At 38.2% G+C, this 22,426-nt stretch overlaps 1 protein-coding gene across 2 annotated transcripts in view; it reads right to left on the reverse strand.

The window, feature by feature from the left end:
* ide (insulin-degrading enzyme) overlaps positions 1 to 22,426 on the reverse strand; it is a 38,788-nt gene that overhangs the window by 9,145 nt on the left and 7,217 nt on the right. The window contains exons 4-20 of one of the 2 annotated variants that reach the window (XM_022684613.2): positions 22,102 to 22,271; positions 20,129 to 20,251; positions 18,913 to 19,025; positions 18,559 to 18,721; positions 18,322 to 18,414; positions 18,059 to 18,150; positions 16,744 to 16,824; positions 15,641 to 15,744; positions 12,990 to 13,092; positions 12,310 to 12,432; positions 11,913 to 11,995; positions 9,634 to 9,778; positions 5,929 to 6,039; positions 5,343 to 5,463; positions 4,068 to 4,159; positions 2,398 to 2,509; positions 272 to 439 (exon numbers count right to left, since the gene is read on the reverse strand). In XM_022684613.2, coding sequence (XP_022540334.1) covers positions 272 to 439; positions 2,398 to 2,509; positions 4,068 to 4,159; positions 5,343 to 5,463; positions 5,929 to 6,039; positions 9,634 to 9,778; positions 11,913 to 11,995; positions 12,310 to 12,432; positions 12,990 to 13,092; positions 15,641 to 15,744; positions 16,744 to 16,824; positions 18,059 to 18,150; positions 18,322 to 18,414; positions 18,559 to 18,721; positions 18,913 to 19,025; positions 20,129 to 20,251; positions 22,102 to 22,271 — 1,997 coding nt within the window. Of the gene's footprint in view, positions 1 to 271; positions 440 to 2,397; positions 2,510 to 4,067; positions 4,160 to 5,342; positions 5,464 to 5,928; positions 6,040 to 9,633; positions 9,779 to 10,275; positions 10,421 to 11,912; positions 11,996 to 12,309; positions 12,433 to 12,989; positions 13,093 to 15,640; positions 15,745 to 16,743; positions 16,825 to 18,058; positions 18,151 to 18,321; positions 18,415 to 18,558; positions 18,722 to 18,912; positions 19,026 to 20,128; positions 20,252 to 22,101; positions 22,272 to 22,426 lie in introns of both variants that reach the window. The other variant, XM_007258684.4, reaches the window with a different exon arrangement.

The following is a 22,426-nucleotide window of genomic DNA, read 5'->3' on the forward strand; positions in this document are numbered from 1 at the left end:
TTTTTTTTACTTATTTTATATTTAATGAATTTTTTACTTTTTATGTGTCAATTTGTTTATGGTATTTTAGAATTTCCTGTTTCACATAAATATTTTATTTATATATATTAAATGTTGATTTGAATCTCGTCAACAGTGTAAATGAGGGTCACCCTCAATGTTTTTTTCCCCCGAGCGAAAATAAAGGTTGATTGATTGATTGATATCCATTGGTTGTGTGTAAATTACACTATTTTGTGTGTGTATATGTGTATGTGTACATTCATCATACCCAGCTGTTCTTTGGTGCGCAGTGTATTAAAGCATGGCTCAGAGATGATCTGGCAGAAGAGCTCCAGCAGCATGTTGTCGTGAGTGGTCTGCATGTCTGTCTGGTAGTAGATCTCGATGCCACAGTTATTATGGACCTCATTTCTCTGCTGGTAAACATACCAGCCACCTGACAACCACAGAGAACTGGACTTAAGACACGGAGCCATGACAAAACACAACACACACTTTCACACACAAACAGAGGCAACAAAATAAACACAAACACAGAAATAATAGACCTTTGATATACGTTCCTGATGCATGATTTAAATCTAATGAGCAGTATTCACTCAGGAATTTAGGAAAATAAGAGCCTGTAATGAGCAATTCAGCAGCTGAGCTATTTCTAAACCTGGCTATTGGCAGTTTTCTGATTAGAGCCCAACTCTGCTTTACATACTCCTCGAGGGCCCTCCACATATTCAACTGTGTGTGTGTTTTTTTTTTAGCTATAAACAGGAACACAGACAGCCTACGCTGACTTTAAATCACACTATTATTCAGCAATAAATAATGCACAGAGTTCTGGATAAACATCACGACAGCAGTAAGACAGCCATGAGGAGCTGCTGTGAGCCAGCATTACGGCATTAAGTCCAATGCTGGGTTCATAAGAGGGACAACAGCTGTACCCTTTTAATTCAGGAAGAGCGTTAGTCATAATGATGCATCACAGAGTGATACTCATACTGTATGCATATTATTATAATTATTATGCCAGCCACAATAATCGAGAAACTAAATTAGTAATTTCATGATTATTTAATAGCATAAATAATGCAATCACATTTTTAAGTGTACTGAACTTTAAATGAATAAAGAATATGCAGACATTGAAACTGGAATGTTTAAAACACATCAAATATATAAAACAAAAAATAAAGAAAGAAAACGGGCCATCAGAGTGTAGAATTTGTTTGCTGTTTGTAACAAACGGAAATCCAGTATTAATTGTTTTACTTAAAAAAAGTATACAATAGAATGAAGGGCCAGAATCATCAAATAATCTCAAATTTCTTTATAATGGAATAGTCACTAAATATAGAAACAAAAAATGGGGTAACTTCACAGGAGAAGTGTCAATTTAATCAGCTGTGTCTATCATATTGGACCACTTTGTAGTTCTATAATTACAGACTGTAGTCTTCAAATTGTTAGAACCTACCAGGGACAGGACCCTGCACTGGGACACTTTATCACACTTTATCACTTTTCACTTTCATGTCACTGATATCCAATGTCAATCGTGCTGCTATAGCAATTTGCACTTTGGACTTCATGCTGCTGCTACTTCCCTTAATCTTTATATTATTCTGTGTATTTATCTTATCTATTTTATTATATAGGTTTTTATTCTATTTTATTTTGTCTTAAATGTATCTTTTTTTTTAATTGCTCTTTGGGTGTAAACTGAACCGTGAGAATACAATTTTGTTCCACCTCATGTACCACATGTGAGTTGATTGATAAAGTCTCCTTGAATCTTTGTGTGTATTGTGCTGATACAATTAGATCAGATACAGCAGTGCTGCTGGAGGTTTTAAACAGTGTTTACTCACTGTCCTCCACTTTATTAGACACTCCTACCTATAGCTGCTGTACTATGTAGACGTATATCCTCTAGTCCTTAAACATTGCTCAAAGGATGGATGCTGCTCAGTGTCACTGCACTGCTGAGAATGACCCAATGCCCAAATAATACAAATCTGCTCTGTGGTGGTGCTGTGGGGTCCTGACTATTGCAGACCAGGGTGAAAGGAGGACAATAAAGGACACAGAGAAACAGGATACAGGATTGTAGTCTGTAATTATAGAACTACAGAGAGAGATATGGTCAGTAGAGCTGATGAACAAGGTGTAACGAGGAGGTGGTTTCAAAGAAACGGAGAAAAGTGTGTGTGTGTTTATGTGTGGTCTAATGTTCCCTGGGTTGTGTGAACTTTCCCTCCCTTTAGAGTCTGTCCAGCTGCAGAATGTGTTACACAAGCTCTGGGGAGCAGGGTTAGAAATCTGGGTGATGTCTCACAGTGGCCGTGCTGAGAGGTCATCTGCGGAGAGCAAGGAGACAAAAGCTGCGTCACTCACCATCCGGAACCTGCACCTCCCTGTAGCGAATCAGCTGGCTGGGGAGGAGGGGCTTGGTGTGAGCATGCTCGATGAGTGTGTCCTCCACCATCTGCATCATACTGAGAGCAGACTACAGACAGGGAACAGAAAAGCACAAACAAAATTAATATGTAAAAGGTTATATTGTTTTAACATGACACAAACACAGATTGGGTAAATGAGAGTAGTAAGCCTATAAACACTAACATGCATGGTTCCCGTCACAACAACAAAAAGGGGGGAAATGTTCAATGATTAATGAATCATTATAATCAGTCTATGATGCATTTAGGGCAGCAGTCATTCTTAAATTGTATAAAACAAATAGCAAAAAGTATGGATATACAATTTTTTTTGTTCAGACACAGAATATATATAATTTAGGTCATGGGCAATATCGAACCAAATGTATATGAAAATATTTAAGACATTTTTTGCAATAAATGATTGCTTGCCACTAAAATTGTGTATTTAAAATAGTTTAAAATCTAGTAGGGGTGGGCAATATTATATCGTATACAATATATCGTGACACAGAAATATCATGATATTAAAAAACCATATCGTGATAATAGGGCTGTTCTGTATTAAAAGTAGTCTATTATTTACTGTGAAGCTTTAAGTGTATTTATTGTATAATTGTTTTAGTTTGCAGTTTATACGCATGCCCTAAATATTCTGCAATATTTTTTGCTGCATTATATTATGTTATGCTATATTATTTATGATTATGATGCGGTTATACTCTCATACTATATTTCTGAAATTAATTAATTATTTTTCTGTTTTCCTATTTCGCCAAGTATATTGTTATTGCAAAAATACCCTGAAATATCGTTATATTATTTTAGAGCCATATCGCCCACCCCTAGAATTTTCTTGCAATAATTAACTACAGGGACTAGACAAGCTGTGCACATTTCCAGATCTGTGTCCTCCATTTGTTTTATAAGACATGCAATTGTTCAGTACTCTTTAAGCATCTTAAACATTCCTATTATTACAACATTAATATTTTCTGTAGCAGGATGACAAAAATGGTATAAAGTGGTATTAATATAAAAAAGTGGTATTAAAAAGATTTTTTTAAAGATGATCTTGAATGTTGACAGTTGCCTTCACAAACTTTTTGGCAACTTTAACGCAGTTTTATAGTCTAGTAGTGTCTATGCCCTCATTCGTCTTCTTTGAGAGAATGAGGAGTCCGGGAATGATGTTTGGGTTTTAAAAATGTTATGATCCACCACCATGAACTGTAATACTTTTCTAGCTCAATATGACTTGACAGGTTCTCAGGGCACACACACACACACACACACACACTTTCTTCCAGCAGATATCAGATAAGTGATTTCATCAGCAGATTCAATGAGAGGCTGATAGTTGTTGGCTGAACTGACAGCTAGAGGACATCACAGCGTTTTAGCAGGAAGCTCTGCTTTCATTTATTTATACAGATCAGGGTGAGAGCATGTCAGCCTGATATCAAGAGACCTTCAATGCCTAGAAAATGCTGTCTCATCCCGTGTCTCGCTTACTCTCAATTTCCATCTTCCTCTCTCACTCTCTTATACTCACACATATACACACACACCCACCCACACCCTGCAAAATCAGCCTTAATCTACGCTCAGCCACTTCAAACCAACCTGTTTGGTGATGTTGCCATGCAGCAGTGCTTCAATGTGTAACCGTGACAACAGCTGAGGTATGAAGGCCTTGAGGCGGGGAAGGGTGACATCTGAAATGGATTTCAGACAGAAACAGTCAAAAACAGAGCTGTTCACAGTCATCCTCAAAATAAAGCAGAAGTGCGCTCACACACACAAACATCCACACTTTAATACCAATCAACAGGCAAATCCATTCGCTTCTATAAGCTAGAATTCTCAAAAGCATACCCACACACACACACACACACACACACACACACACAGTGAGGAACGACCACTCTAAATTCACAAAGCGTCTGACCCAGATTCACACAGAGCTGAAAGACAGTGGTAGTAAGGGATGAGCCACCAGAACAGAGAAAGAATATTACAAGAAAAGAAAAAGAAAAGAAGGTAGAGTGAAAGAACTCAGACACAGAGAAATATTACAAACCTAAAGGCACAAGAATGAGACAGATTGAAAGACAGACTGAAGGCTGAAAGAAAGGTGAAAAGGAGAGAGCGAGCGAGCGAGAGAGAGAGATCTGATCCTGACTAACAGAGTCTGACAGTACAAGAACATTTCTAGCACAGAAAAGTGAAGCATAAAAAGGGAGCAGACATTCCAAACTTCAGCGATTCAACAGGACATTTCAAAACTAATAAGACACATTGTATATTGAACACCTGGTAACATTCCTTATCTGAAAAACCGAGGAAGACATTTTGAACTATGAGCATCAATCATAGTGTTGGTGTTTTCTAACTGGAGATAAGCTGATTAATGCTTAATCAGACCATTGCTGATTCCAATCAGGGCCAGGTCTAGATGACTTACATTTCCAGGCAAACTTGGAAATGCATAGTCATGCGGGTCTTTTCAATCGATGGGCAAATTAGTGGTAGACTGAGAAACTGTGCATACACAGAAACCACAGTTAGTGGTGGTCAACCTATGATGCATGACTACAAACAGTACCAAACTTGCTTAAATGTAATGTTATTCTGAAAACTCCTGTATATTTGTCTTCTACTGCATGGGTCAAGTGTATAAATGCAGTGCAAATAATCTTAGAAAAGATGTTGTCTTTTTGCAATTAAAAGCCAATTCCAATTCCATAAACCATTCCTCATTATGCCTTAAGTAATGGTTAGATTTAGGAGTAGGTTTTATTGTGCCTTTATAGATATAACAATTTACAGAGTTCAGTAGCTTAACATATTATTCAACTGGTCATCCTCAGAATGTGAGTGCATGTGCATATTTCTTACCATCCAGAGCTTCTTTGAGCTCATCTTTGGTCCAGGCCACCTCAGTCATGAGCAGACGCAGGTAGTACATGGCATGCTGGTGAGGCTGCTCGGCTCGGAAGTTATTCAGAGATCTCATGTACTGTAATCAGAACAAATGAAATCCAATTAAACTTCATCCTTACAACAAACACAATACTGCTACAAAGCATCACCTTACTATTTATTGTCATACTTTGTGAAAGCAGTAGTAATCTGGTTTCCTAGATCACCACATATGCAGGCTTGTAGGTATACGAGTCCTAAGTCACTTAAATCTTAAGTTCTGCTCTAAATAAGACTAATCTTATGTTTCAAATTAAAGCTTTGAACACTTGTAACTGCTGGAGCTAAACCTCGATATGGTTTATTGTGGGAACAAAAGCAGTATTTTTTTTTTGTAGCACCATTATTTTTAAGTGTCTGCTGTAAGATGAGGCATAATAGCCTGCGTATACGGTGGGTGTCTAAGATGCTGCTTACGTCAATGGAGCCAGCTCAGAGAGACAGAGAGAGAGAGATAGGGAAATAGAGATGAGGAGTGTGTGTGTGTGTGTGTGTTGCTTACCGCCTCCTTGATGATGTCAAAGCGTTTCTCATCAATTTCAAACGTGGCCATTTTCTCAACGATCTTCTTCAGCAGGATGTGCTGTTTGTCATTATAGCCCTTTACTGAAAGCTGACGGAGAAACAGACAGAGGCAGTGCGTCAGCAACAAACTTACAGAGGACAACACAGTGTGTGTGTCTGAGAGTAACACAGGCGGCTCTCAGACGGCCCTGAGGGATGTACACGGCAAGTGCTGATCTAAAACTAGCAGTAACCTGACAGCCCCAACCCTCATTCTGCCACACACTCCACAAAATCATTTTATTCAGCAAAACGTCAATTTCCCTGAGAGATGTACACACACCTCTCTCTCTCACACTCCTACACACATACACACTTTAGAGCTCTGAATAAACTTTGCTAAAAGAGTCTCCGACCCCTGAGGGAGAGCAGTTACTTTATTCATGTTCACTACAGCAACACATAATGAACATTAAGAAATGAAAAGATGAAAAAGTTTTAAAGCTAGAAGGCAATAAAACTAAACTTTAAAATGTAAATTATAAGGATGTATTTTAATTAATTCAATTTAAAATGTCAGACTATACATTTCTTGCCCGTAGTGATTTAGAGATTTAATCAAACCCTGTTACTGTGAATACTTAACTGTCACTGTCTATTAAAAGTGGGAAATTCGGCTGTGTCTGAAATGTATTTTGGGGGGGGGGAAAGGAAAGAAAGAAAATACTGCCTACTCTGACAGGTTTCTGTATGAAAGTATCAGTATGAAAGTTTAGTTATCTATTCTTTTTGTAGCCTGCCTGCTTATAGATGCTGAGATCACTACACTGAGCCAGTTCCACAGGCTCAATCTTTAGGTGGCCCAGCATATGGTGTTTGGCATGGTCATCTTTATTAACATGATTGGCAGGTGGATTTTAAAACGTACACAGTTAATGTGCATTAAGAGTGAAGTGATGTGTCAGTTAGGGATGAACTGCTATCAACATATAAGCATGATATTTCCTCTAGTTTTATAAGCAATAAAAGGAGAAATCCAGTATAAAATGGACTCAGGATGTAGTGAAACATGATAACAAGTATGGACTTTTGTGGAATAGACCACCTCCATTTTCGCCCCCAGCATTCCGACATACAGCGCTTTTAGCCGATGCTGCCAACAGGATTAAAATGCTAGTGAAAGGGGCATAGTGATGCCCATCCAAAGAAATCACAGTTTTTACACCATTAACAAAAAAAAAGTAACTCCACACTTTATTCACAGAATTCTGAGGAGGGCTCTGACATTTAAAACAAGGCACTGAGAACTATACAAGTGTACAAGTAGTCTATTATAAAACACTGTTGATACACACTGCAGCTTGAAAATAATTCATAAGTCGACTGACCAATGCTGGGGGCGAATGGAGGTGGGCTATTTAAGAAGAGAGAGAAAAAAAAAAAAAAGTTAATTCTGGTTATATTTTACTACCGGAAGTCCATTTCACACTGGATTTCTCCTTTAACAACATGTCAAAAAACTCAAATAAAAAGCATTAAATTAAACATCTTATACACACTTATTCCAGAATATCATGACCACCTTTGGTTTGTTTTTGCTGGATGTACAAATAAATAAGCATGATAAGAGGTGTTAGCTGTTTGGTAATCACTAAATTATCAGGAGGCTCTAGAGCTGCCATAGTGAAGGTGTACAGAGAACAGACTTCATACACTGAGTATAACAGTAGTAGCATAACACTTGTCCTGTCACCCCACAGGCCATTGATGCCAGAGGCGAGCGATGACTGCAGAAGTAATACACAGCAACCACTGAGCCACAATAGATCACTTAACACAGTCCAACACAGTTAATAAGGTCCATGCCACAATGTTATGATAGCACTATTCAAGTCAAGGGTGGATATTCTCACTATTAGTTAGGTGGTCATAATATTCTGATATTTTTTTTTTTACACAAATGAAAACATAGGTTCATTACATAGCCAAAAGTAGTCCACACAAACAACAAAACACCAAACCGTGTGCAGTTAACAGTTCAGATCAGCGTGAAGTGCAAGAATGTTAGTTACCATTTTACAGTCACACCCACTACACTATAAAAGACTGAGCTCATCCAAAACCTACACCCTATATTCTACAGCACACTCTACTCCGATCAGTATTAAAACATATATACAGATTTCCTCTGAAGTTTAAATTAAAATATGTCAAAAACCCATAAAAATGCACCTCGGCTTCTCAATGGGTGATGTAATGGTGTTATCCACTCTGCTACATGAGCACTGGCAATAGAGGTGTGTCATATCGTATCGTATACAAATATTTCGCCAACATTTTTGAATATGGTGAACAATACTATACTCTGAAATATCGTGCCATATCACTGACCCCTATTTATTTTATCATGGTACTACTTTTTTTCTCTTTTTTTTTTTTTTTTTTTTTAGAAAAGAAAAATTCACACTGTTCTAATTTCCCATTATATATCTACTAGAGACAGAATATATCTATATACATTTTTCATTTTGCTACAGTAGTGTACTCTTAATTTTTTTTTTTTAATTCAGGTGTTTTGTCATATCACCAAGACTATAGTTATCGCAAAAAAGAACATGAAATATCGTAATATTATTTTAGGGCCATATCACCCACCCCTAATTTGCGATAATAAAATGTACCACAAAAATAACAATACATTTTTCGAATTCATATCAACCTTTCCCAAATATAAAAACAAACTTATAGCAGAATTGCCACATCAAACAATTCTTTAACAAAAAACTATACATGCAGTGATTTACAATTTCTTTAATATAATTTTATTTTCTATTTTATATATTACTTTTTTCCCCATTTTCTCCCCAATTTACACGGCCAATTACTCAACCCACTTATTAGGACTCCCCTATCACTAGTAATGCCCCAACACACCAGGAGGGTGAAGACTAACACATGCTTCCTTTCCAGCTGCAGCTGATGCAGCATTGCCGAACAGCCAGCGCGCTTGGAGGAAAGTGCAGCGACTCGGTTCCAGTACATCAGCTCACAGACACCCTGTGCTGCGGACATCACCCTAGAAGTGATGTGGGGAGAGAGCGCCATCTACCCACCCGGAGAGAGCAGGGCCAATTTTGGTCCCTCTGAGAGCCGGCAGCTTGATGGCAAAGCTGCATGAGCAGGGGTTCGAACCTGCAACCTCCCGCTCATAGTGAACTGTACCCTTTTTAAAATACACCAAGCTGCTTGTCAATGATTATACTGTCCAACCTCAACCACACTAAATATACAATTTTTGCAAAGTGACTCTTAAAGTTTCAATCTGCAGAGGATATAATAAATCATTAAGTAAGAGGCTGGCTGTGCTACAGATGGGTGTGTACCTATAAAATGAGTAATGCCCAGCTCCTGTCCGTGCCTGCCAAGTTGCCTTTACCCAGTAACACCTGTCATTACTCATCATACTGCCATGATAAAATGCCTAAACAAATCCTTAGCAAGTGAGCAAAGCAGCAGGGCTGGACATTTTCACCAAACTCGTGCAGAAAGTTGAATCACACCTTACCTTATTTGTATTAAAAAGAAGAAAGACAAAAGCAGAAAAGCTGAAAAAAAGCCAAAAAGAGTGCACACTCCAGTCTCAAGCTCCCTGCCCTGCTTCCACCCAGAGAGGGGGATGGGCCGGTTAAGGTGCCGTACTTACGAGGATGGCATTCATTGCTGAGGATATGCCATAGTTCAGCCCTGCCAGTCGGGCTGCATATGTATACTCTTTTAAATCATCCTTCACCAACCTGAGAAACAGGTAGGTCATGTTGCAGTGGAGGGGGTCTGCATATAGGTAGCGACTACCAAAGAAACAAAAAGAGAGATGTATGATGGCAAAGGGTGCTTTAAAACAGTCAAAACAAATAGTACGGAGCAAACAAAGACAGACAGAGAGAGAGAGAGAGAGAAAAAAAAAATAGAGAGAGAGGACTTCTAAAAGAGTATGTGTATGCAGCCTCAACACTGGCAAGACCAACAAGGGCTAATTGTGTAGATAGAAATTGCTGCTTTGGCCTAAAAGCTTATCTGATGGCTTAAGTGAGCTCCACAAAATTGCTGTTCTGAAAACCTTTACAGAAATAGGATTTTATTAATAAAAATATTGAACAAGAGACAGATCCAGAACACTTGCAAACCTGCACACGATTAGCTACCCTCTGGGACTGGTGTTTTCAGAAGGGAGGTGGAAGCAGGACATCTTGAATTTGGAGCGCTGGGCAAAAGGTGCGCAGACGGGAAGGCCACAGGGGTGGGGCGATGCAAAAACGAGAGCGATAAGAATAATTTGGGTACTTACATACATCCCATAGATGGTATTTTGGAGGTCATAGTTCAAGCCGGCTAGCTCGGCTGCATATGCATACTCGTTGAGGGAGTCCTTGAGGAGCTCAAGGTACAAATAGGCCATGTTACAATGCAACGGGTCCACATAAGCAAAGGGGCTGTGGAGAAAACAGCATTAAATCAAATGAAACATTATAGCTTCCAGAAATGCTTTGGCTCCAACTAATGTGCATATAAAAAGTATTGATACAATTCAGTTAGTCAATGTACATGACTTTTCTGCACTGCACCTAAAAGAAATCATACTACTACAGTGTAAAATGTTGTAAAGTGTAAGATGTCTGTGGACCTTAGTTTCCTTAATCCTGTTTCTGTTGCCCAAGCTGCTCTGCACTTTTTTTTCCTACTATACCACCACATCCACAACTCACAAGAAAGATTTAAATTCACTAATTACTTGCATCAGCTTTGTTGATGCATACTAAAATGAGCATTACACATGCAGGGCAGCAGGTATCTCCAGGACCAGGGTTAAGAGCCACTGCTGTTGACATATGAAAGGTTAGTAAGAAAGAAATTACCAAAAGACTAAAAGTAACACAGCATTTAAAGTGGGATATTTTGTGAAACATAGTAATGACAGACTGAATAAGCGGACTATAAAATCAGTGACTCTAGAAAACATGGACAACTCAGTTCTATTCCCTATTTTATCAATAGAAATAAAGACAATATTGACTGTGGTGTTGTCCTATTTGGTACAAGTGCGCATTTGAAACCAGAGGTGGAGCAAGAATTGCCCACTTATTTGGTCTGAGTTTTAGCATCTCAGACTGCCTTTATTGAGTTTACAGCACAGCCTGTTAAGTGTTATGATTTAACAGTAAAAGTGCAGTTTGTTTATTAGAAATTATTTACATTGTTCAGTACAGCTCTGTTTGCTACATTTGCATTTGTTTTCTCTGGGGAAAAAAGCCAAAATGTTATCAATGAGAGAGCTAAATGCTGAATTAGACATGTAGTTAGAAATGGAAAAAGAAGAAAATGGAGATGGAAAATGGGCAGTTGTGTCATTTGGAATGGGTGGAGCTACAAATTATACTGCAATCAGCCTGCAGAGGTGCTACACCTGTGGTGTCCTTTCTTTTTGGAGAAGTTGTCCATGTCCATTTTTCTACAGTCACTGATACAAATAATGGAAAAACGCTAAATTATTTTAACAGAAGGTATGACTCCATGAGCAATTTTAAAAAAAAGAGACTCATTCATGGCATGGTGGCAATGCTGGGTGTATGGATGAACACACTTTCAATAATGGTGTCAGGTAACACTGCTAAACACAAAGTTGGAAAGGTTGACTTAAATAAAAACTATACCGAGGACTCTTATCCATAAATGAGAAAAGAAATCTACATCTACAGTGTTTAATTAATACTCTGCCATCTCAGTTGGATCATTTGGATGTTGCATAGTTTATTATTTAAATCCTCTGTCGGTCTTCTCTTAATAAATTACTAAAATGTGAGCAAGATATAGAAGGTTATAAAAATCACAAACAGCAGACTATATAAGCAAGATACAAGATTTAGTACAAGTATTGTTTTAAATCTCAAAGGATAGAAGACAAAAATACCCCTTCAAAGAGCTTACCTAAAGAACTCAAAGTTCAGACAGGCCTTGGGCAGGAAGAATTTGTCGTCCTGTTTGAACCACACTTTGCTCATTGCCGTGTCCTACAGAAAAAAAAACAAGCATTCAACCAGTTTCATTCACATTCTGCTCACAAAACAAAGAGCACCAGACTTCACTCCACACTTCTCAGCTCCATTTGAAGCAAATTTAAGACTTTAACTGAGAGTTTAAATGAAAGTGAACAGTGCAAAGACACATGGGAGTTTCAGCCGTCAGTCACTTGACTGCTTTAAGCTTAGATCACTTAAGTCAGGTTCTGACTGTGATCAAATACATGCTCGCATTCTTGCGTGCATGTCAAAATACAGCCATTTACTCTAAACTGCTTCAAAGAGGAGCTTGTTTAAAGACTCACCTTGATCAGAGTGGGATAGGATGGTGAGTCCTTCTCAAGAGGGTATATCTCAAAGTTGGTGGGAATGAATTCGTTCTTCATAGGGAGTTTGAATTTGCCATTCAAATCAGCATTTTGCCATTTCTGAAAGAGAAGGGTTAATAGCAGTAAGTCCAAGAGCATTTAACAAGACAAGATTATTCTAATTTTACACTGGTTTCACAGGGATATACAAATAAATGTAAATGACCTACAACAACACTAATTTACTTAATCATTAAAACCATTACCAAATAAAAGCATCCTATATCTATGTAAATAAAGCTAGATCAAATCTAGCAATCAAATGCACATTCAGCACAGAGAGTGCATGCACATGCACACACACTACAGCATGTTAAAGGAACTGGAATACAGTTTTACAAGACATTTAACACACTAAAGATTTTTTTTAAAACAGTTACTATCAAACAAAATAAATCGGTGTAGAAAGTTTCGGTTTAGTGTTATATATATATATATATATATATATATATATATATATATATATATATATGTACAGTATTTATTTTACTATTTCTACTCTGGTATAGTTAAACTAGGAGCTTCTGATACATTTCACAGTTCAATACAAACTAGGGGTGTAAGAAAAGGATGAATAGTCGGCTTGATTGATCTGCCTTGCAATCGAAGGAGCTCACCTTAATGACCTCATCAGAGATCGATTCCTGTTTGTACTGTGTCCCGTACCATTCTTCGGTCTTGTCAGTCTGTCCTTCAAACGACTTGGAGACGACAGCGACCCTGAAGAGAAACAGGAATAGACCGGCATCAATACCTGTACTACAATCAGAGCACTCTCAGTTTACAGACACAGACACGTGCCATTTCTCCCAGCCTCTCTAGAGAAACCACACAACAGAAAATCTGCTTTTAGCAAATCTGCTCTACAGTAAGTGGCTTTCTGAATGAGGATGATTGCATTATATGAGCAGAGCTTGAATATCCAGTGAAACTTCAATCTGGTGCACCAGGACAGGATCGATGCTCTATATCTGGACAAAAATGCACCTTGGCAATTTGGGCTGCTGATCGATGGAGGACTTTCAGAACAATGACCTGCTATTCTGAGTCACCAGCATCAATCAATTACATAACGAGGCTTTAAATAGCCACTGACTGCAGTCAGAGTCAGTGTGAATTTGAGCACTCTTAAACCTCTTGGACTACTAAACTGAAAATGAGGTGCAAATGTCCGTAAACTCAAAGTAAAATTCTCACAATACTGTAAGAATAACTATGACCAGATGACCTGCTTGTCCATGCTAGTATGGATTTCCACCTCTGCACTACTTACAACTTTGCGCCTTGTGCACTGAATCATTGCAAACTAGATCAGCTTTCAGTAAACATGGCTGCTAAACCAATCCTGCGGCCTGGACCAGTCTTTTATATCTATGCGGCAGTCTGCCGACCCACTTAAGCGGATTTCCAGAGAGGCTCACTTTTCATGAGCCTCTGCCTGGGAACTAAACTCCTTGACACTGTGTTTCTACTGCAAACCCTGCACACAAAAAAATGGACACTGAAAATGAGGCTCAGTGAGCTGATGCACAAGATTATCACCAAAACCAATTACATGGAATCATATCCATGAAGATTACCTGCATGTGGTATATACTGTATATTAAAAAGGGTCACACCACTGATAAAATTATTAAATATCATACCTGAAGGGGTATGCTCTCCAAAAAAAAAAAAAAAAAAAAAAAAGGTGAAGAAAGCCGAAGAAGAACCTTTTGAATGGTAAAGAACCTTTACATCCACGCCTTTTTTAAAGATTTTAATCTTTGTAACAAACTTTATTTATTGAATCCTTAAAAAACAAAACATTTGTAGCACCTTTTATTGGTATACTGAATGTAGCTATTCTTAATGAGCAAATTACTTAATTCGGAAACCTTTTGGTAACGTAGCCCATCTCAAACTCATGATCAGTTTGTAATGTTTGGCTCAATAATGAAGAAAATATTTTTTAGATTGTTATGGCTTCCACGCCTGCGCAGATCTCCACAGAGGAGGGACTTCTCCACTAGCACACTGACCCTCCTCCACTCTCTGTACAAGCAGCAAGCTGACATGCTCTTTTTATTGAAGGCGAGACTTTATTTATAAACGAGAGCCATGATTAGCATTATGAGGAATCCCATTCGTACAGCAGGCAGTGGCCCGTCTTCTCATTAATAACGATACTTATGTAGTATCATCTCAACATACAGGGGATTTAAAGCAGTATTGTGCTAAAAAAATATTTTTAACTTCTAGGCTCCCCCTAGAGTCTGCAACTGGAAATTGCACTTTACTTTTCGTACATTATATTTGTATTTATGTATTTAAGCAAAACACATGTGCACACTAAGGGGAAAGAAAAGTATTACAGGATTTTAAACAAATATGACTAACAATTATGCAGCGTTAACCAGTTCTCACAAGCCTTTTTTTCTGTCTTCTGCCAATTTTTCCAAAGTTATTCCACATTGCAATTAACAGCAGCCAAGCCCAGAGCAGCAACGACAAAGAAGCCATACTCCTCGCTACAGGTTAGAGAAGCATCAATCTAATTCTGAGGGAGATGTTAAAAGGAAAAAATGCTTCACAAATGTTGCATTAATGCAAATCCTAATATTGTCAGATTTAAGCTTTTACAAAATCTAATAACAGGAATCCAATGCATGGCCACAACTGCAACAGGCTTCAATATGAAACCAAACTGGCGACAACGGAGCGCCTGCTCATGTCTCAGTCTTCTTCCATGCAAGGGCAGGATAATGTGGCCTGGGGGGTTATGAACTGACCCTGACAGTGGAGCAACTTTCTTTTGAAGCTTTAGAGGAAATTGAATTTGCAAGGCTCTCTGACATTCCAAAGAATCTGGATGAGAAAAGGCACTTCTCTTCCAAAAACAGACACAGACGGGAGCAGTACCATCCCACAGTCTCAGAGACTATACTTCAAAACCAGATGATAAGGCAGTAACCAGCCACAGTCCTGTTTCGCCCCAGGCGGCATGGCTACAAAAATGAAAATAAATAAATAAAGAGATTGAAATAGTTCCAACACGCTCTTTGAAGAGAGGTAGGGCATTTATCCTAGGTGCAGGTCCAGCCAAAGGCAAACAAAATAGTTCTGAGTAACCTGTTCTGAGGTCATGAACTGCAAATATTTCTCAGAGTTTAACACAGGTGCATGTATAGAACACAGTGTGGGTCCATTAATGGGACTAAACAGTGTGGTACGAGTGGAATGGTAGGGAAATGACAGTGTTTAGCGTGTGTGAACATTTTCAACTTACCTTACATTCTCCGGTCTCAACTTATCCAGCACCATCTCTATAAGGTCTGGTCTGAAGTCCTCCAGCATGTACTCTGCAGCAAGAATCTCCTCCAGTGGATAGTACTAGAAGATGAAGGCAGTGTTGTTTGTAAAGGTGACAGTGTGCTAATCTTTGCAACTTATAATGCTGGATCAAAAAGCCATTGATAATACAATGACACGCCAATATTTATTGCTTCACAAAATTCATTTTCTATGAAATTCTTTTAAACCTTAATTTTGGAAGGTCCAGCGGGCTAAGCTCTGCCACTATGATAATGAGATCGCCGGTTCGAATCCTGTTCATGTAGCTTGCCATTAGCTACCAGAGCCCCGAGAGAGCAAAATTGGCCTTGCTCTTTCTAGGTGGGTAGATGGCACTCTCTCCCCACATTGATGTCGCTCAGCATCAGGCGTCTGTGAGCTGATGTATTGAAACCGAGTCACTGTGCTTTCCTCCGAGCGTGCTGTGATGCTACTCGGCAATGATGCATCAGTCCTAATGAGTGGGTTGGGTAATTGGCCATGTAAATTTGGGAGAAAACGGAATAAAAATTAGAAAGAAAATTTCCGTCCATGTTTTCCACATGGCAAAGATCATGAGGCATTACTTCAGGGGACAGCTAGGGAACCCCTACAACACCTGTGGTATTACTTGTGTACTAGAAATACATCATAGAGGGTATTACCACCATCTACACTGGACAGCACAGTGACCGGGAACATATGGATATAATTGTCCATTACATTTACATTCAATGCAGGTCAGTACAGCATTTTTAAGATTAAGATTTCACCATACTACTTTCTGCCCCATGGCTTTTGGCACATCACTGTAAAGATACGTGAAGCACGAGATTCAGAGAGTGTCAACTAAGAAAATAAAAGCATTCATGCAATCAAGCTGGAACAGTAGGTTTCAGCTGCAGTAGAAATTAGCTCCGGTTTCAGGTGATTCAAGGTACACTTCTCTGATAAAGAACATTTCTTTAATATGCAGTCAGTGGGCAGATGACTTGACTGGATGAGCACTTGTTGTCATGGTGATGACCTTTCGAGTCTGAGTTGAAAGAGAAAACGTACATGCAACAGCCCAGCCACTTTAGAGGTGTATCCGCGTGGACGTTCTTTATCCTTGAACCTGAAGGCCACCGTGTTCAAATCCTGCACAGACATCAGAAAACAGACCAATTAATGTCTAAAAAAGATGGAGATAACACTCTCCGTCACTTAAATGAGCTCATTTTAATATGTCTCCAAGAACCGCCATGCACATTGCATTTCTTAGAACCTCTCCAGTGTAGGAGTTCAGTGTAGCAGTGAGCTCATTAAAGGCAGGACATAACAGATAAGATCAGATTTTCATGTGTCAAAAAGCCTAGAATTAGAAGAGACAGTTCAGGTCAATGACGTCAGTGTGGAGCAGCACAGTAAGCCCATTTTGTTGACTGCTGTATTCTGTAACAATACCTGTTCTGGCCTGGATTATATATCGTCCTGGAACTAACTGAGTTAATTGGTGTTAGTCATTTTAGGATTGTTTAATACCAAATTAATATAATGATAATATTATAAGAGCATAATTCAGTTACTACCCCTGTTGTGTTTTGGTTTGGATGATTGTCAGTTTAAGACATGTTATGGCATTTGACATAATGAAAATAAAATTACAATGAAATTACACATTTTAAAGGGTAACTTAAAATTACTTTAAATATTAAAAAATAAATCCTACTGACTTATTCAAGTCATGTTTTTCTCTTTGCTAAGAAAACATATTAGAGGCAGTAAAAATGATTGAGGTCTTGTCCAGATGTAATTATTGTTACAGGCCTAGGTTAGAGGAACATAAAAAAGAATCTGATCTAAGGTCAGCCTTCAAACCGAGGACTGCTTTGGTAATACCAAGCCTGATTGCCAAATTTCTAAAGAGTTGTTAAGCTGCACAACAACTTTTAGCGCTGGTGCCGCTTGTGACACAAGACTGGACTTAAAATGTTAATCATTTTATATTCCTGGGATTGCATTTATTGCTCAGCCTATTTGATTTGTCTGTATTACAAGCGTGTATGAAAAAAACATCTACAGTATTTATACACAGGCCAGGCTGTTCAACTACCCAGGGATAGACAATTTGGCCAAAACTTAAGTTAAATAGATTAAATGATCAATAGATAAATTAATCAGATATATGCATTATTTCCCTTGGGGACCAATAAAGTATACCACAATATATTTCTTAATATGTATTATTTGTTAATAAACTTTTTAATTTGTCAATATTAAATAATTTTATTGATATGCATATAAAAAAAAACAGCAAGAACGCCCACCACAGATATCTGTACCTACAAACTCATTGTCCAGCCCTACACTCACCAGTAACTTGTTGACCTACCTTACACTCCTGAAAGACCCACTCTTGAGGGCCTTCTGTACGCAGCTTCTGAATGTACTGAAACATGTGGAAGATAATGTCCTCTACATGCACTGAAGAGATGGGGAAAAAGACATTAGAACTAAAGTGGAACAGCAAAATGTTCATACACAACCAACCAGAGAAAAAAAGAGACTATATAGGTATATTTAGTCCTATTTTAGAAAGAAATTCAAGCAGTCTGAAGATTTCAATTTCAAAAACAGTTCTTCATTGGTGCTTACACAGTCCTTCTTCTGTTAGATCCACATTGATAATGAAGAACATGAAACCTTTGGCTCCCTCTTTCTGTCCTCCGACTAAAGTGTTGACCCAGCCTAAAAAAGATTTTAGAAATGTCACATTTTTGTGATAAAAAATTACTAAAACACAAAATAATCAAAAGTAGTAAGCACATTGCATGTAAGCAAAAATAGCAGATAACTATGGCACAACCCTAACAATTATTAACGCGCCCCCACCTTTAGATTTTAATTCTGACAGCAGGCTTCCAGGACCCTCGTGTCCAATCAGGTGGCCCAGATAATGCCCAGGGTTAGACTTGTAGTATTTCTGCAGGTCAGGGATGGGGAAGGTCACATACAGGTTCCTGATGTCCTTTATTGGTACCACCTTATAAAATTGCTGCAGAAAGACAGATCACAGATATAACATTAAACACTAAAAACAAAAAAGTAGTATCTCCATATTTATTTATATGGAATAAAAATGTGATGAACGAACAAACAGAAAATACAAATATTTAAAATATTTGTTTTTACATTGACATGCATTTAAAGTTAATAAGGTTTTTTTCAGGTAGATATGTTTCTTACCCTAAGATGCTCTTCCTGAAAGGGGTGCACAGGGAACTCAGGAATAGGCACAGATTTGTTCTCTACCTCTCCAAAGAGCTTGACAACCATAGAGGCCAAATCATCCAGAGATTCTGTTAAACAGAAGACAAAGTACATAGCCCAAGGTCACACAAATGCATCACTGTAGAACATTTCAAGGGCTGTACACAATTTTAAATATCTATTATTGTGTCACTAGATTTCACCAAAACTCAGTGATCCAACATTAAATTAGAAAAGTGTGAATTTTACTTTTGTATTAAGCATGTGGTCACATGACGCATAATTTAAATTGCCATGAGCATGTTGCTATGAGGACGCTGAATTCCTCTTTTGCAATAAGACCTTTAAACGCTACCAAAACCTATAATTTATACCCCCAAGGTACTAAAAGAACGTCAATACAGATTCAAGGTCAATCCGTCCTAGCCGGTTTGTTGTTTTTAATGATTTTGCCAATGAAAGACAGTGTTTTACTGGCATTTGCTGAAAAGAGCTGTGAAATCCATTCATTATCAGGTCATGCCATCATAAACACAGCTGCCAGACATCCCCCTCGTCCAGTTAGAGGAACATGTTACAGAAAGACTATGAAGCAAAGGCAGCATTATGAAAGGAATCGTTACCACAGCTAACGAACAGAGCAGCAATATTTCCCTTTAACATTACTCCATGTTCACATATAAAATTTAATACATCAACCGGAGCCCAGATAAGCAGAAAAACAGAGGCAAAGACATCAGTTTAATGGCAGAAAAGCACAAACTCATAAAAGTGTGCTCTAGAAGGTTTCAGGGGACTGCATAGGTTTTGAAACTTCAGGTGTGAAATAGCTTGGATATGGAGAGAAGAGAGTCTCTTTCAGACAGAAGCTTTTTTTCATACATACATACATACAAGACCAGGAAAGACAGAACATGTTTACAAACAGGTCCTCTGCAGTGGAGGGATTGCTGTATTGTCTAATGCAGAAATATGCCAAAAAGCACTTAAAATATGAGCGCATAAAAGAGCCAAGTCAAACAAACACATCCCCTGTGGTGGGCTGTACAGCACAATTTGCATAAGCACCAAAGCATGGAATTCAAATCTTGCTGCTAGGATCATAAACAAATCTGTACACGAGATGAGATAAAGTTTCACATTTACATTACGTGACTGTGACGGCGTAAAAGTGTGTGTGTGTTTGACTGACCTCTCCCCAGAACACAAAGTCCCATTAGGTTTGAAGAATAAAATGTTGAGTGAAATTTCAGCAGCTCCTGACGAATGTCAATGCCATCTTGTGAAGGCCGTGTTTCCAAGGTCAATTTATTTCCTACAAAATACATATATTAAATCATATCACATTACATATATTGTATTTTGAAGTGTGACACCATATGTACAAATGTCTGTAGACAGCCCTTTTAATTAATACATTCAGCTACTTTTGATGACAGATGTACGCACTGCTGGTCTAGCCCTTGAAGAGAAATATTGAGAAGAAAAAAAAAAATAAGACCCTCTGGAGCACAACATTCACATGAACTGATTAAGGCAGAAATGGGCAAGTGGGAGGGGAATAAAACGTGCGCTGTGGAATATGGTGCTCCTTCCAGTGCTTTAGGGATGAGTTCAGGAGTTCGGGACGAGGGGGTGTGAAGATCACCCAACATCCTGTTCTCACAAACGGCTTTAATCACTAAATGCAATCCAATTCTTACAACAGTAAATAAAAAAAAAAAATCTAAAAATACTCAAGTATTTTAGTAATTTAGTAGAAGGCCTTCCCTGAAGAATACAAGGATAAACTCAATGCCCTCAATTTCAAAAAGTGGGGAAAAAATAAAAAATAAATAAATAAATGGTCTCAATACTTGTGTATACAACAATTATGCATTACATTATAACCACACCCTTGTTTCTATACCATTAACCATTTTTTCAGCTCCACTGAGCATATAGAAAGTCTTTGTATTTCTATAACGGCAAACAGTAATCCTGTTATGTGTGCGCGCTTAGTGGATCTAAAAAAAAAAAAAAAAAAAAAAAAAAGGAACAATAGGGTGTAGAACAAGTAGGTGGTCATAATGTTATGCTTGATTGATGAATATAAATATTCAACAACTTTAAATACCACCAACCACTTTTAAATGTCTGACATTTACAAGAGCAATGGACAAGGACATTATGTTTGACGTGTAGAATAACGACCTTAATCAGGCATTGTGATCTGCTTCTAATCACGTGTGCTCAAGATTACACCCAGACACACGCCTGATCTTCTGGACAGTATATGGATGCAAGACTCTTTCACCCCCACTGACACGGCAGAAAAAACAAATAGCATCTGGACATCAGGAACAAGCTTCATCTGCCAGCTGGAATGACTTGCGCTCTTGGTCCCATCTGATCTCAGATCAGTGCAGCACATCACTGGTTTTCATTAAGACTATTGTAGCAGTCCTGAGTGAGGCTATTCTTAGAGCAGATTAGGTTTACATAACTCAAGACTGCCACCAACTGGCTATTCTGGGCGCAGATACATCTTATGATGGCAAATCACTCTAAATTGATTTAGACATAATTCCCTAGTGTCTGGTATTTCACAGCTACAGTGCCCTTTACTCAACAAAGAAGGGCAGAAGCAGCTCTCAGGAGACCCCTTCAAGCTATGACCTGTCTTCGGTTCACAAAAATATATGGGCTGAAGTTGTTCTGGTGCAGGTCAGGGGTCCAGAAAACTTAAAAATTGCAAAATACAGCATATGTATCAATAAGTTATAATTTAATAATTTGTTTTAAACACTTTAAGGACAAAAGTATATAGGTTATACTATGCATACTGAATAGCCTAGTCATGTATTTAGGGTACACACAAACTTAAACTACGATAGTTCTTGCATTTCATGTAAATTGAATATACTTATATCCTATATTTAACTTAATGTAATAGCGAAATTTGCCTCTTTGCACACTGTGCTTGATGCACAATGTCAGTGTGTACACATTAAAAACACTGGTTTCAACATTTTTGGGCGTGTCCAGTGTGAGACGGACTTAACACCAAAATACACATGGGGATTATACTCAACAAGAATTCCAAATGTTTTCATAACTGCTTAAGGGTTTTTTTTTTATTCTTGAGCATTCGAGACTAAAGCAGTTCACTCCTCAATAATGTACCTGTTCCAAATTTGCTAAAGGGGTGATCAGGGTTTCCAGTGGCCTTCTCCAGCTGAAACAGTCTCCAGGCATCGTTCATCAGGTTCTTCTCGTGCTCAGAGTCCACAGCATTCACTTCACGGTCCTTACAGCTCTCGTCAAACAGAGGACACAGGAAGAACTGTGCAAACCTGTACAGAAAATAAACTACAGTCAACAAAACTACAAAACACTGACTAAAAGTCTACAATAATTTAAAGACACTGCAAATAATTAGCCTAAAATGAAGACAAAAAAGACTGTCATCAGAGGGCAAACGTTCAGAAAACTGAGTACTTGAAAACTG

Source organism: Astyanax mexicanus, chromosome 7 (assembly GCF_023375975.1).
Source record: "Astyanax mexicanus isolate ESR-SI-001 chromosome 7, AstMex3_surface, whole genome shotgun sequence".
Lineage (NCBI taxonomy): Eukaryota > Metazoa > Chordata > Actinopteri > Characiformes > Acestrorhamphidae > Astyanax > Astyanax mexicanus.